Below are 17064 nucleotides of genomic sequence, written 5' to 3'. Positions count from 1 at the left end.
TCCCCTTTCATTCAGCTTAGCCTCCAGCACTGGGAAAATATCAAGGAAGGCAGGCGACACTGATACAATCTCCTTGATCCCTAAATAACTGTAATCTACTTTCCCAGTGTGGTAGTGTGGTAGGATAGGAGGTGAGACCACATTTGATTGAATTATGATGGCATGTTTTTCTAGTGCCCCGCTGGAGGTACGAGTTCTATGAAAAGATGAATTCTTTTCTTTTTTTTAATAACAGAATTTAGTTTGCATTCATTAATGTACTGTATGCTAAGAGCTGAGCTGGACACAGGGGCATAAAAGATAAGACATGAAAGTCTCACCCCCCAGTGTGCTCAGACTCTAGTCAAGGAGGTCGAACTGGGAGCAAATCATAATATCCCAGTGTGATGAGTGTAATAAACCATGTACAAATGCTGAGGCAGTAAAGAAAGAAGTGTAATTAAGTTCATCTGAAGACTAGGAAAATCTTCATGGAATTGGTGAAGTGTGACCTGCGTTTGGAAGGATGAGTAGGAGTTTACCTGTCAGGAAAAGGCTTCTTGTGCTGTTGTTGTTAGGTGCCATCGAGTCAGTTCCACTTATAATGACCCTGTGTACAACAGAATGAAACACTGCCCAGTCCTGCACCATCTTCACAATCATTGCTGTTTGAGCCCATTGTTGCAGCCACTGTGTCACTCCATCTCATTAAGGGTCTTCCTCTTTTTCTATGATCCTCTGCCTTACCAAGCATGATGTCCTTCTCCAGGGACTAGTCTCTCCTGATAACATGTCCAAAGTATGTTAGATGAAGTCTCACCATCCTCATTTTCAAGGAGTACTCTGGCTGTATTTGTTCCAAGACAGACTTGTTCATTCTTCTGGCAGTCCGTGGTATATTCAATATTCTTTGCCGACACCATAATTCAAAGGCATCAATTTTTCTTCGGTCTTCCTTATTCCTTGTCCAACGTTTGCATGCATGTGAGGTGATTGAGAACGTCATGGCTTGAGTCAGGCACATCTTAGTCCTCAAGGTGACATCTTTGTTTTTTTTGTTTAACAGTTTAAAGATGTTTTTTGCAGTAGATTTGCCCAAGGAAATATGTCATTTGACATCTTGACCACTGCTTCCACGGATGTTGACTGTGGATTCAAGTAAAATGAAATCTTTGACAACTTCAATCCTTTCTCCATTTATCATAATATTGCTTATTGGTCCAGTTGTGAGGATTTTTGTTTTCTTTATGTTGAGGTGTAATCCATACTGAAGGCTGTGGTCTCTGATCTTCATTAGTAAGTGCTTCAAGTCCTCTTCACTTTCAGCAAGCAAGGTTGTGTCATCTGCATATCACGTCAATCCTGATGTTTCGTTCTTCACATAGTTCAGCTTCTCGGATTATTTGCTCAGCAAACAGATTGAATAAGTATGGTGAAGGGATACGACCATGGTGCACACCTTTCTTGACTTTTAACCATATAGTATCCCCTTTCAAGTATTGCTTTACTTTCATCTTAATGTTTAAATGTTTGTTGGAAAGTTCCAGGGGAAGACTTTCTCTGTCAGCTCGGGGGAAGGCCCTTGTCCTCAACCTTCACTGGTCTAGCAGCTTCTCAGTGCAGCGACCCTGGGTCCATAGGAAGTTCTCTGCTCCTGGCTCTTCCTGCTTGGTGGTAATGAGGTCCCTCTCCTCTCTGTTTGATTCTCTCTTTCCTACCTCAGAAGAGATTGAGTCAAGATACAACCTAAACCTGTAGATTTTGAGTCCTGCTCCATTAACATATCTGCCTCTAATCCTGCCTTATTAACATCATGGAGGTCAGAATTTATAACACAAAGGATAATCACATCAGATCACAAAGTGGTGGACAACCACACAATACTGGGATTTATGACCTCGCCAAGTTGACACACATTTTTGTGGGACACAATTCAAGCCATAACACCCAGCATAGTAGACTATATGATTGTTTTACTCAAAATGGCTAATACCAGTCCATTTCAGCTCACTAATGCCTAGGATATTGATCTTTATGTGTTCCATTTCATTTTTGAAGACTTCCAATTTTCCTAGATTCATAGTTCATACATTCCATGTTCTGATTTTGAAGCTGTTTCTTCTCATTTTGAGTCATGCTACATCAGCAAATAAAGGTCGCAAAAGCTCAACTCCACCTGAGTCATCAAGGTTGACTCTACTTTGAGGAAGCAGCTCTTCTCCAGTTGTATTTTGAGTGCCTTCCACCCTGAGGGGCTCATCTTCCGGCACTATATCAGAAAATGTTCTGCTGCTATTCATAAGGCTTTCACTGGCCAATTTTTTCAGAAGTAGACTGACAGGTCTTTCTTCCTAGCCCGTCTTAGTCCGGAAGCTCCACTGAAACCTGTCCACTAAGGGTGACCTACTGGTATTTGAAATACCGGTAGCATAGCTTCCAGCATCGCAGAAACATGCAAGCCCCCACAGTACAACAAGCTGACAGACACAAGTGGTGGCTTCTTCTGCTAGTCCTCCCTTTTCCATTTGCATTAACGATATTGATGAGTGCTTTTTCCCATAAATACATTGAAGTGTTTCTGTATAATCCATAAGTAGGTTTTTAATGTGAATGCAATTACAACAAAAAGAATAATATTGTTTAAAAGGAAGAATTTTAATTTGGCAATTTTATATTAGTCTAAATAAAATAATGTCCCCCCTCACCATACACACACCCAGTTACTTTTTGTATTTCCTATTTTTGAATATATATATATTCAAATATATATATATATATATATTCATGGTTGTTTATATATTCTTTCATTTAAAAAAATTTTTTTAATTGTGTTTCAGGTAAAAGTTTACATAACTATTTAGTTCCCCTTTAACAATTTTTATACTAAATGTTCTGTTCAGTTTTCATAACGTGTCAACATTCTCATTATTTTCGTTCTCTTTGTTCTGTTTCCACTGACCTAGCTTCCCTGTCCCCGGTCAGAATGTTCAGTAGTGGGAGCTGGGCACCATCTAGTTCTTCTGGTCTTAGCTTAAAAGAGATTATGATTTGTGAGGGCTGTTAGTCCTGTGGACTAGTTTCTTCTTTGAGTCTTTGATTTCCTTCATTCTCTTTTGTTCCACACAAGTAGAGAGCAAGAGTTGTATCTTAGATGGCTGCTCGTGAGCTTTTAAGACCCTAGACGTTACTCACCAAACTAGAATGTAGAACATTATCTTTGTGAACTATTTTATGCCAATTGACTAAGTTGTCCCCTGAGACTATGGTCCTAAGCCTTTTGACCCAGTAACCCAATCCTGTGAGTTGTCTGGATGTCTAGGAAGCCTCTGTAACTGTATCCCCTATGTGGTTCGTTGTATGTGTGGATATGTATGCAGCACACACAAATGTGTGTATATGTATACCTACAGATACGCTTATACATGCATGTACATTTACTTGCATGTGCCTCCTCTATACACGCATGTGCATACATATCTACCTATGTAACCACAAATATATTTTTAACTTGTTTTCACTGTTGTTGCGAAATTGTATATGTTATATAGCATTTACCAAAATTGTCCCTTTCCTCATGTTCTTCTTAGTCTCTTTATTTACCTTGGTCAGGTTGTGCTGACATCACCCATGTTTGGGATTGCCTTTCCCAGCATGAAAAGTAACAAATGTCTGCTATCCAGAGAGTAATTCCTCCTCCCTGTCCCTCCCATTTCTGGTAACCATGAAAGAATGTTGCTTTCTGTGTGTATATCTACTCTTGACTTGTTGTAATAGTGGGACCATACAATATTTGTCTTTTTGTGATTGGCTTATTTCACTCAGCATGATGTCTTCCAGATTCATTCATGTTACAAGATGTTTCGCAAACTCCTCATTATTCTTAGAGTTGAGTAGTACCCCATTATATGTATATACCACAATTTGTTTATCCGTTCATCTGTTGATGGGCACTTAGGTTGTTTCCATCTTTTTGTTATTGTGAATAGTGCTGCAATGTACATAGGTGTGTACATACCTGTTCATGTCACTGCTCTTACATCTCTATGATATGTACCTAGGAGTGGGATTCTGGGTCATAAAGTATTTCTATTTCTAGCTTTTTGAGGGAGCGTTATGCCGTTGTTTTTATGTTCTTTTTTTTAAAACTGTGCTTTAGGTGAAAGTTTACAGCTCAAGTTAATTTCTCATATAAAAATTTATACACATATTGTTATGTGACATTAGTTGCAATCCCTGTAATGTGACAGGACACTCTACTTTTCCACCCCAGGTTTCCTGTGTCCGTCCAGTCAGCTCCTGTCCCTTTCTGCCTTCTCATCCTGCCCCCAGACAGGAGGTGCCCATTTGGTCTTGTTTATCTGCTTGAACTAAGAAACACACTCTTCATGAGTATCACGTTTTATGTCGTCATTGTTAGGTGCCATCGAGTCGGTTCTGATTCATAGAGACAAAATGAAACAGTGCCCAGTCCTGCACCATCCTCACAATCATTGTTATGTTTAAGCCCATTGTTGCAGCCACTGTGTCAATCCATCTCACTGAGGGTATTCCTCATTTTCATTGACCCTCTGCTTTATCAAGCATGATGTCTTTCTCTAGGGACTGATCTCTCCTGACAACATGACCAAGGTATGTGAGATGTAGTCTTGCCATCCTGCCTTCTAAGGAGCATTCTGGTTGTACTTCTTCCAAGACACATTTGTTCATTCTTTTGGCAGCCCATGGTATATTCAATATTCTTCTCCAGCACCACAATTCAAAGGCATCAATTTTTCTTTGATCTTCCTTGTTCATTGCCCAGCTTTTGCATGCATATGAGGTGATTGAAAACACCACGGCTTGGGTCAAGGGCACCTTAGTCTTCAAGGTGACATCTTTGATTTTCAACACTTTAAAGAGGTCTTTTGCAGCTGATTTGCTCAATGCAATGCCTTTTTTGATTTTATGGTTTATAAACCAAAAAAACCCCAAACCCACTGCCATCAAGTCGATTCTGACTCATAGAGACCCTATAGTGACCCTGTAGGACAGAATAGAACTACCCCATAGAGTTTCCAAGGAGCACCTGGTGGATTTGAACTGCCAACATTTTTGGTTAGCTGTTGTAGCTCTTAACAACTATGCCACCAGGGTTTCCTGCATTTTATAGTTAAGTCTTATCTTTGTCTGAAGAGTTGGCTTCAGGAATGGTTCTAGTTCTGGGTTAACAGAGTCTGGGGGCCATGTCTTCAAGGGTTCCTCTGGTCTCAGTCAGACCTGTTTATATTCTTGATACTAATCTTTTTTTTACCTTATTATATTGTGTATGCCTTCTCCCAGTTTTAACTCATCTTTTTGTGTTTTATTTTTGAGTTGTCTTTTGATGAACACTTAAAGCTTCAATATCATTAAATGTATATCTTTTCATTTGTAGTTAATTGTATATCTTAGGAGCTATAGAGAAATTGTATCTCCAAGTCAAAATAGTTTGAATGAGCTAAATAAATAGAATGTTTTTATTGGAAATCAATTTCTAGAACAGAAAATACTGATTTCCACACCTCTCTTTTAAAGAAACAAATGGTTCCTCTTCTAAGACCCACCTACTGTGTGATCAAATAATTAATTAAAAAGTGAAATAATATCCCCAGTAGCTTTAGAAGAGAAAGAAAACTACTCCTTTGAGGTAAGTTTTCCCCATAAAAATGGAATAAAATGGGTTCTTGATGTTTAATCAGATTTAATTTTCGCTGGTTATATAAAAAAAAAGAATTCTTTTCTGTCCCATGACTCCTTATAATAGCGTTTTAGCATCTTTTCAGTGTGGTGCAGTAGGGCTGACTCTAAAGTTGATACTGGCTTTGTATTCGTTTTTTAACGAAAGAGGATATGGTGCCAAAAAACTGTAATATATAAACTTTGAATTGAGCCGTACTGTTCAGCTTCCACAATGAGGATCTAAGTATTTCATTGGAAAATCCATTTTTTCCCCATCTGGTAAAAGGATCTAGGTTTTCCACACATACTTATGTCTGGAAAAAATCAAGATCCTTTTAGCAAAATCTGACTTGGTAGGTATAGATGCACACATAATAAACTACCTACCGCGTCCATAGTAGCTCAACTGCTTTTTTCCAGATAAAATATATTCAGTTTATTTATGAATATTTATTTATTTATTTTGGTCTTCCTTACATAAAATACATTTCAAGTGTTAAAGTTTAAAAAACTAATTTGCTAGCCTGATGAGAAGTTGAAATGGACCTAAAGAAACACACACATGAGGAATTCATGAATTCCTGTTCTAATATTAAAAATGCAGTGACGTTAAAAACCCTTTTTGGAAGCAAAAACTAGAGTGTGAAGCAATGTTATCAAAGGTGCTAACAATACTGTGACATTTTTAAATGTTCTTAAAACAATTTAAGTGTATTCCTGTCTCTTGACTCTATGTGAATGTAAGTTGTAGTTTTCACCTTGTCAGCAAAAACCTACCCGGCCATCAGGCAGCTTCCTCCTTTGCAGCAAAGATGTAGCCATTTGCCCTTCCCTTCTTCTCTAGCATTAAACTGCAGGGTGGGGACCTTTCTGAGGGTAAGGACAGTATCACTGCAGCCACTGGGCATCCTTTCATGGATCCTTATACTGAGACCTAAGTCAGCCTTTTAAAAAATCAGTTACACAAATGACTTTTAAAATTTTAAGAATGTATTTTATTAACTCAACATATACAGAATATTATATAATAAATATAAAATCAATATAAAACCATTAATGAAATATTTTATATATTTTTTCAAACCAAGTCTTTGAAGCCTGGTGTATATTTAACGCATAAAAAAAAAACCCAAAAACCCAGTGCTGTCGAATCGATTCTGACAGACACTTATAAAAAAAGACACTTATAGCACATCTCAATTCGGACTAGCAACATTTTTTTTAATTTATTTTTTATTGTGATCAATCTATATGTAACAAAGCATTTGACATTTCAGAAATATTCAGTGACAATAATGATTTTCACCATGTTATTCCAGCATCCCTTATCAATTTCTAAATTTTTCCAAAAATGATTTTTAAGGACAAAATTCTATTATCACATAGACATATATGCAAAAGAGTTTCAATCTGGATAAACTCTTGTGTCCTTTTCCAATTTTTTTCAACCAGAAATCCTTCCTACTTTAGCAAGAAAATTTACGGACCTTTCTTAGGTTAACTGCCTGGACCTGACTTTTCCTTGAATTCAGGAAGCCTGTATTCCTCTTTTCCTATTACTTCCTGTCACGTATACTTACCAGGGAAACCCTGGTGGCTTTGTGGTTAAGTGCTACAGCTGCTAACCAAAGGGTCGGCAGTTCGAATCTGCCAGGGCGCTCCTCAGAAACTCTATGGTGCAGTTCTGCTCTGTCCTATAGGGTCACTATGACTCGGAATCGACTCGATGGCACTGGGTTTGGTTTGGTTTATACTTACCAGAATATGAGAGCACCTCGCTGGTTACTGGTATCTTTCTATCGCCACTGACTGGCCCGCACTGGTTTGCTAGGACCTTCCTGGAAAGGTCGTACAGGCTAAAGCCCGAAGCTGGAGGATTTTGCACAGACACTACTTTCTAAAAAATGCAGAAGGCTTGAGTTGGGAGGGTGGTGTGAATCTGCCAGTATTTTGCTAACTGTTTCCAGAACGCTGGCTCTATTGCCAACCGTTACTACACTTTTCTCCCCATGAAAATGCATTTAAGGAGAGAGTTGTGAAAGTATGACTGCTTCAATGAGAACTTTATTGTATTCTTAGCACTCAGTTATCTGCAGGGCATTAGAATAGACTCACCTTTTTAAGAATTCAAAGAGTAACATGTGCTTTTCTGGTTTGTACTCTGCAGAAGTGAAATTCGTCTGCAAAACTCCAGCTATTGCTGATATTGTAATCCTGGTTGATGGTTCATGGAGTATTGGAAGATTCAACTTCAGACTGGTTCGGCTGTTCTTGGAAAACCTGGTCACAGCATTTAATGTGGGCTCAGAGAAGACACGAATTGGTATTTCTTCTATTATTAACAGCAGCAATCAGCTGTCGTGTAAAAGAGCTTGGAAGCTTCTTAAGAATTTCTTATTTCAAAAAGTCTTTACAAATAACTTTTATAATTACAAGATCAATTGTGCTGATGTTCCCAAAAGCACATCTGTGGATAAATAAATACTTCTTTCTTCTAATTTTTTACTTTGACACTGTAATCCAATGAGTTGTTCAACTAATTTTAATATTCTGAAAAGGAAAAAGCTCCTTGCCTGATAGTAATAATAGTAATAAACTTTTAAAGTTATAATGGGCTTAAGAATTTATCCTATACAATTTTCCTTTTATTTAAAGGAAACAGCTGAACCCAGTGAAATGCCGAACTATGAAAATTGGAAATAGTTTCAGAGTACAAAAATTATCTTTGCCAAATTAATTCTAGCCAAGATAAATGCAAAAAAGCAAAAGAGAGAGTTGTAAATCTTTAAGCAACATATTCACTTTATTATAACAAAATCTTATAGTTTAACTTTTAAATAGCCATGAAGGAAAATTCCTGATATCAATTGAAGGGGAGTTTAGTTTGGACATATGTGGGAATAGGGGCTATATATTTTCTAGTTATTTAGAAATGAGCACCCAATTAGGTATTTAGCATAAAAAAGACTGTACGTGTAAATGAAATATCTGGATTTATTTATTTATTTCCTCAAAAAAAAAAAAAATGATTTCAGGAATTTTCTTTAGGAAGTATGTGGCCAGACAGAGAAAGAAAAACGTTGCCAAGGATATGAGCTTCATCAGTCTAGTTCCCCGAGTAGTCCGTTCAATCTCTAAGTAACGATTATTGCTGGATGGAATTTCTCACCTTTCTTTTTCAGGCCTTGCACAGTACAGTGGGGACCCCAGAATAGAATGGCACTTGAATGCCTTTAGCACAAAGGATGAGGTGATCGAAGCTGTTCGAAACCTACCGTACAAGGGAGGAAACACACTAACAGGTATGTTTTGTTCAGTTCACAGGCTTAGCAACCTATCTTGCTGAAGACTAGTTTTGTTATCTCAATCTGCAGCTCTGTGAGAGTTAGTGTATTTTTCAACCAAACTAGTGCCTACGATTCACAGATGAACCCTTTAAAAGAGTCCAAACTCGGACATCTCACTCTTCCGCACTCTGATGTCCCAGGAAGGGCTTGGCAAGGCTGGAATAACACTGAGCAGTCCCTGAGGCTGACATTTTCAAGTTCATTATCTTTTCTTCTCGCCTCTCTTCCTTCTCTAGCTATCCTGTCATTTAAATGAAAACAAATTTTTATCTTATTTTCAAAAGAGGGGCTTTTCTTTGCCATTATTCTGCAATCTGTATTTATGATGAGAATGTCTGGGGATCTTTGGCTCACCAGTATTTTTGCTGAACAAGAGCAGTATAAGAACATGTAGATTATATCTATTCAGGGTACAACCACAAGGAGTGTGCACGGGTTTTCAACTCAGTAAATGCTATTTCCTTCCAAAGGCACATACAGAACAGATGCTCAGCTTAAACAATGTTGATGTTCTCATTGCCTTTTGAAGAAACCACTGAAAACCTGAGAGTTGCTTTGCTAATTGGAGGCATAAAATAATAGAATTCTGAATTAATACAGAAAAAAGAATATTAAGCACAATTCCTTTAACAATATTGTAGCATTTCTTATTTTTCCTGTGAGGAAAGTGTCACGCTCAAAAGGCAGGAGTTTGTCATTTTAGATTTTCCCCCACTACACCTAAAAAAAGAGGGAGAGAATTTTTGGTTCTTTGGCTCATCATGAACATAACTGATAACATTGTGACGATATTTTGGGACAGTCACTTCTATGTGAGTATTCTAGCTTTATCCTAAATTATTAAGGTGTAGATATTCTTGTATGCAAGCTCTTCTAATGTCAGTGACCATGGATTCAGTGTTTTTTTTTTTTTTAATACTACTTTCTTTTTTTTATGTCTTTATTGTACTTTAGATGAAGGTTTACAGAACAAACCAGCTTCTCATTAAACAATTAGTACACATATTGTTTTGTGACACTGGTTGCCAACCCTATGACGTGTCAGCCTTCTCCCCTTCTCAACCTTGGGTTCCCTATTACCAGCTTTCCTGTCCCCTCCAGCCTTCTAGTCCTTGCCCCTGGGCTGGTGTGCCCATTTAGTCTCATTTTGTTATATAAGCCTGTCAAATCTTTGGCTGAAGGCCTCGGGAGTGACTTCATTACTGAGATAAAAGGGTTTCTGGGAGCCATAATCTCGGTGTTTCTCCAGTCTCTGTCAAACCAGTAAGTCTAGTCGGTTTTTTTTTTTTGTGTGTGTGAGTTGGAATTTTGTTCTACATTTTGCTCCAGTTCTGTCTGGGACCCTCTGTTGTGATCCGTGTTAGAGCAGTTGGTGGTGGTAGCTGGGCACCATCTAGTTGTGCTGGACTCAGTCTGGTGGAGGCTGTAATAATTGTGGTCCAATAGTCTTTGGACTAATCTTATCCCTTGTGTCATTAGTTTTCCTCATTCTCCCTTGCTCCAGACAGGTGAGACCAGCAGAGTAGACTAGATGGCTGCTCATAAGCTTTTAAGACCCCAGACGCTACTCACCAAAATAGAATGTAGAACATTTTCTTTATAAATTATGTTATACTGGTTGAGCTAGATATTCCCTGAGACCATGGACCCCACTGCCCTCCGCCCAGTAATTCGGTCCCTCAGGGAGTTTGGATGAGTCTGTGGAGCTTCCATGACCTTGCCCTGGACAAGTTGTGCTGGTTTCCCCAGTATCATGTACTGTCTTACCCTTCACCAAAGTTACCACTTATCTATTGTTTATAAAAATGCTACTTTCTGAAATGATGTAGCATTCAATTATTTTGATTACTTCTATTCTGGTGAACATTAGTTTTCCAACGGATCTGTCAAAAAATAAGTCATAGAAATGAAGGTTCACATCTAATAAAAGCTCCTTTTCAGTAAGTAACTCATCTGTGGTTACATTCTTGTAGAATTGGAAGGCTTTTATTAGAGAAGTTTCGCTTGTGTTAATTTTTCCTTTTTCACCCTCAGGTCTTGCCTTGAACTACATTTTTGAAAATAGCTTTAAACCAGAAGCAGGAGCAAGGCCTGGTGTATCCAAAATTGGCATATTAATCACTGATGGAAAATCCCAAGATGATATTATTCCCCCATCGAGAAACCTGCGTGAGTCTGGTGTAGAACTGTTTGCCATAGGTATGTATAATATATGGTCCTGTCTCAACGATCAGCGTAAACGCTCAACCACTTAAAATAGTATGTAATGCCAAGAGTACTTCGCTGAAAACTGGGAGACTTGGGCATCTCATGGCCATAGTTCTGCCATCAGTCAGAACTGGGATCTGGGTCCAGTGTCCTTACCTTTAAGTTGGAAATGAGGGTAAGTGTCATGCATTCTGTAGTGTAAGGATCTGTAGGTGAAATGTCGTATGTAAAAAGTTGTGAAAAGCCTGAACTGGCTTGCAAAAATTAGGTACATGTTTTGTTGCATTTTTGAGTCAGAACTCTCTCTTTAGTACCACTTTATAACTGTCTATTCTCTGGTAGTGTAAAGAGAAACCAACTAACTGTGTTTAAGGCATTGATGTCTTGCAGCTATTTAAAGAAAACACAAAGTTCTAGATATGCCTAGTATTTTCTTTGAGACCAACCCTTTAGAAGGTATCATTCCTTTGGAGAAGGATGGATATATATGGCATATATTCAGAATAACTGCAAATTATTCAGATGATGCAGCTTTGCACTTGATTAAAATGTTTACATTTTCTTTGGCAGTAGGAAGGTCTTCTATTTACTAAAGGCTGACAAGCTTGATAAGCAGGAAGAAAACCTGATTCCCAAGCAGACACTCAAATGTAGATAAAAATGCCACAGCAAATTCTTCAACGGGGCTCTGAAGACATTTAAAATTGGTTATTATGAATGGCCCATTTCATTATGTTTTACATATTTGATTATCCTGTTTGTTATCAACCTTTACTCTAATTAAAACACATTTAGCTCCCCTTTCATTTATCAGGAATATGGTGCAATCTTCTTTCTGTAAACTCTATCGGACGAGGGTGCTTCACCCTGTACTTATATACCAGTTAGGGGAGGCATACCAGGTGTCAGTATAGAAAATACAGATGCCAGGATCCTGTTTTAGTCCATTAATTGAAATACCCAGAGACTAGAAGCCTGTGAATCTGTACTTTAAACATGAACCCAGATGATTTTCACAGTCCAGGGTTGAGAAATACTGGTAAACCCATTGGACTATCTCTTCTGTGTATATTGTTCAAGTTTTTCTCCCCTTTAGAGAAAGATCCTAAATAGTTTCCATATTCATACCTTTTATTTTTTCTAATTAACCATTTTCTCAGAACCGTTTTCCTACTAGTATCTAGCCAGGTACTGTCTGAGAACAGTTGCAGAAGCAGGAAGAGGTGGCTATAGAGAGACACTGGGTTCTTCCCTCCCTTTTCTTTTCCTTATCCCTGTAGCATCTTTGGAAGGAGTCCTGGTGGTGCAGTGGTTAAGTGCTCTGCTGCTACAGCAGTTTGAAAAACCAGCCACCCCACAGGAGAAAGATGTGGCGGTCTGTTTCCATTAAGATTACAACCTTGGAAACCCTATGGGGCAGTTCTACCCTGTCCTACGAGGTGCAATGTGTCAGAATCAACTTGATGGCAATGGGTGTTTTGGGCAGCATCTTTAGATAGTGAATTCCTGGAGAGCAAGGTTATGTCTTCTTTGTCTTTTCATCCCAGCACCTATCTGGTCCTTGACATTTAATAAGTGTACAATAAAATGGTTATTGATAAATGTGGTGTGAGTAGAGGATTTCTAAGACTGCCATATAAAACTTAGTATTAAAAGTCTAAATACTTATGAAAGATACAAATAAAAGAAGTGCATTTTTCTATAGGAAAAGCCATTTTAAAATACTACTAGTGAAAGCTACATTGCCTATTCACGGGAGAAAGAACAAAAGAAATTTAGGGGGAAAGTTTAAGAATGTATTATGTTCTGGCTTTGGTTTTGGTTAATTACAGTCTTACTATTTAGTATGTATGTGTGAGGGGAGTATGGATGGGTGTTGTATCTTGACAGTATGCTAGTTAACACGAACCAGTTGTGATTGTGTGTCTGTCTTCCCAAATTCACATTCTGTGACCTCAGATTGGTGGTATGAAATCAGCCACAGTGGCGGTATTTATACCACATGAATTGGCATACACTGCAAATCAGGCAGAAAGCTGATTGTTAAACATTAATCAGCACACCACTGGGATAAACTGTTTAAATCATATGGCAGCTTCAGTTGCAAAGACAAATGTCAGGTTTGCCCTAGAAGTTGATTCAGATTTGCTTGTCCTTCACATTTGTTGCCTTCGAGTTTAACAGTACATCTCTCAGAGCCATCAGTGAGAAAAAATAAATAAATAAAAATTCCTCTGACTCACTCCTAGGTTTGCTACTCAAAATGTGGCTTATGGAATGTTTCATTTAAGAAGCATTCGATTATTTGCTTCGCGCCAGGCCTTGGGTGGGGTGCTTGGGCACAAAGCTGAGCAAGACACAGTCCTTACAAAACAAATTCCCTCAAAGTCGTGATGACCATTTCCTTGCTTTTGCATGCAGTACAAACCAAAAAACCAAACCTGTTGCCATCGAGTTGATTCTGACTCATAGCGACCTTGTAGGACAGAATATTACTGCCTCATAGGGTTTCCAGGGAATGGCTGGTAGATTCAAACTGCCGACCTTTTTGGTTAGCAGCCGAGCTCTTAACCAATGCGCCGCCAGGGCTCTGCCGTGCAGTGCAGTAACTGTCAAATTATTTTATTTGTCCAGGGAGGAGAGAAAGGCAGATTTGGGACTATCTTTCTTAGAATATTCTTATGTGAATCCAAACTTATCGTTGGTTTTAACTGAATACCATAAGAAGTATTGTTGGCACTAAGTTCACTGCTTCAGCACGCATTCAATGTTATATTGTCATTGTGGACACAGATGAAAGTGTGCGCTTTATAAGCTATTGTAGAAGTCCTTCAGGCAAGAAAGATCACAAACTTTTTTTCCTATTTCTTTGTCCAACAAAGGAAATCCCTACAGAAGACTTAAGCTAATGGTGGATTAATTTATGTTTACTCTCCATTTTCTTAAAAAAAAAATTTTTTTTTCTTTTTTCCCTCCATTTTCTGGTCTTGCTAATAATGGATAGATAAGGTTTTTAAACAAAACATTAAGTGACTTCATCCAGATGTGACGGGACTCTTTCTCTGGAAATCAACAGTTTGTTATAGCCACATAGCTTAGAGACAGCTAATGTTTTGTTACTCAATATGTTGAAGGTTGGAAGATTAATTAATCAGCAGTCAGGCAACTAAGGAGTAATTCATGTTGCCCCAGGTAATCTCTCTTCCTTGCTTCAGTAGTTCCTCTTTTAACACCGTGAGGTAATTGAAATGACGGGGGTTTACTAAAGAAATCCTCCTTGTTTGCTGAAGCCCAGGCAAGAGAAATCTACCCTCTTGCTAGTAACCCCACATCCCTGTGCCTCCCTTTTTTGTCTCTCATTTCTCTGTGAATATTCCCTCACTGTACTGTCTGTCTTCTGAGGTGCAGTGTGATGTAATGGTTAAGAGCATAGGACTTTGGATCTAGATTGCCCGGGTGGAATCCCGGCTACAAACTTACTGTGTCCTCGGGCAAGTTAACCTTTCTGTGCAGCAGTTTTCTCATCTGTAAAATAGGGAAAACAACAACAATAATAAATATGCTAAATATCCATAGAACACTTACTCCAGTGCTTGTAACATGGCAAGCACACTCTAGGTCTTAGCTTCCACAGCTAACAGACTGGAAGTGGCGTGAGGGTAGAAGCTTTTCTGTCTTATTTCCTGCTGTATCCCAAACAGCCAGCATTCGGCTTGACTTATAGTGGAATTCAGTAATATTGTGGAAGAACCAAAGAGCTTGCATGTTTGCATTTAGCGAAACTGTAGCGGTTACTAAATGACAAATAGTATTTGAGTATTTAAGAATTATTTTCCTAAGCTTTCTATTTGATTTAATGCTGGCTTATATATATGTATATAACCCACTGCCGTCAAGTCAATTCTGACTCACAGCGGCCCTAAAGGACAGAGAACTGCCCCGTAGAGTTTCCAAGGAGCGCCTAGTGGATTCGAACTGCCAGCCTTTGGGTTAGCAACTGTAGCTCTTAACCACTACACCACCAGAGTTTCCATGTATATATTATGTAATATGTATTATATAATTTTTATTCTGGGAGTATTTCTATTTAAGTAGAATTATACACACACACATATATACACATACAATGAAATCTGTGAGAGCTGGAACTCAACAGGACTGCCTTGTTTTTCTGGGTCTCTTGCAAGTTTTCTGCCTTTGTCAGGGTGAAGTCTTATCACTTTTCTGTCCTTTCTATTAGTAGAAAATATTTGAGTTTTCCTTTTCAGACAAGTTTCTGCTTTACACAGCTTCCAGCTTTTACATGTTTTACTGTGTGTGTGTGTGTATATACATATTTTTTTTCTACTAGTATCTCAATTTAAGTAAATACGCACATACATACACACAGGCAGTCCCTGGATTACAAATGAGTTCTGTTCCTAAGTCTTTAAGTTGAATTTGTACATGTGTTGGAACAGTTAGGTATGGCTTGTATCTAACATCAGTTAGTCAGTTGTCTTAGTACATAATATATAGTGTACCTTGCTATGCATAAAAAACATTAAAGAAAAGCTTCTAGATACACTCTTTAACCTAATAATACAGTAATAATAATGTTTTGATAAGCATTGCAAAGTATCACCCGTTTGTTATTATGAACCATTGTATGTACCTCGAATTTTAATGTTACAGATTTGTAACTCTGGGTTGTTTGTGAGTCAGATATTCGTAACTCAGGGACTGCTTGTGTGTGTGTATGTGTATATATATATATATATATAAAAAATATATATATACACGTACGTATATATATATGTATGTACGGATATACACACACATATATATCTGTCAAACCAAAAAAAAAAAAAACAAAAAACCCATTGCCATCAAGTTGATTCCAACTTATAGTGACCCTATAGGACAGAGTAGAACTGTCCCAGAGGGTTTCCAAGGAGCGGTAGTTTTGAACTTCCGACCTTTTGGTTAGCAGCCAAGTGCTTAACCACTGTGCCACCAAAACTCCATATATATGATTTTTTTTCTAGGACTATCTAGGTTTAAATAAATCTAAATTTTATATATTTTTTCCTAGGTGTGTCTCAGTTTAAATAAACTTTATAGAAATTTAAACCCAAAGCTTTGATAGTTTAGATTACTGGTTTAATAATAACTATTGCTTCTGCAATATTTATGCAAGTCAGGAGTCAAGGAGTCAACAAAAATTAAGATGTAATCCTTCTAAAATGATTTTGAAGGTGATTTTTACAAAATTACCCCAGATGCACTTGCCTCTTTAAAGTAGCAGATGCTTTACTTGCACTGGAGGCCGGCGGGCTCAGGTCTGGCCCACTGCAAGTACTGCTTCAAATGGGGCATGAATGTCACGGGATCCTTCCTCTTGTCCCCAATGCAAGGGGTGAAGAACGCGGACGTGAAGGAGCTGCAGCAGATTGCCTCCGAACCCGACAGCACTCATGTGTACAACGTTGCGGAATTTGACCTGATGAACAGTGTTGTGGAGACCCTGACCAGGACTGTCTGCTCCAGAGTAGAAGAACAGGACAAGGAAATCAAAGGTAAAGCCAATAACAGAGAGCGGTGGTTTTGTGGAGGGAAGGTGATATTACGCTGCGCAAAGTCTGTTGTGGACTAAGAAATGTCTTGGTGTTTTTCATGTTGGCTTTCTGAGTGGAGTCTTTTATTCCCCTGAGACCTGATTCCTTACTGTACAAAAGGGAGTGTATGTGCAGGCTTTGCAGGGTGAGAGGGATCCATTAGCTACTAGGTGATTTTCTCTGTGGTGGTACATTTAGAGCATCATGCTTTTTTTTTTTTTTAATCTTTTAATATT

General features: G+C 38.3%; 1 protein-coding gene across 2 annotated transcripts in view; it reads left to right on the top strand.

Annotated features, from left to right (window-relative positions):
- The window catches only part of COL14A1 (collagen type XIV alpha 1 chain), a 225567-nt gene that overhangs the window by 53341 nt on the left and 155162 nt on the right, over nucleotides 1–17064 (top strand). For both annotated transcript variants that reach the window (XM_049853501.1, XM_049853502.1), the window contains exons 6-9: nucleotides 7844–7999; nucleotides 8859–8978; nucleotides 11058–11222; nucleotides 16628–16789. In XM_049853501.1, the coding sequence (XP_049709458.1) occupies nucleotides 7844–7999; nucleotides 8859–8978; nucleotides 11058–11222; nucleotides 16628–16789 (603 nt within the window). The remainder of the gene's footprint in view (nucleotides 1–7843; nucleotides 8000–8858; nucleotides 8979–11057; nucleotides 11223–16627; nucleotides 16790–17064) is intronic.

Source organism: Elephas maximus, chromosome 15, assembly GCF_024166365.1.
Source record: "Elephas maximus indicus isolate mEleMax1 chromosome 15, mEleMax1 primary haplotype, whole genome shotgun sequence".
Taxonomy (NCBI): domain Eukaryota; kingdom Metazoa; phylum Chordata; class Mammalia; order Proboscidea; family Elephantidae; genus Elephas; species Elephas maximus.
This window is presented reverse-complemented; position numbering and strand designations above follow the sequence as displayed.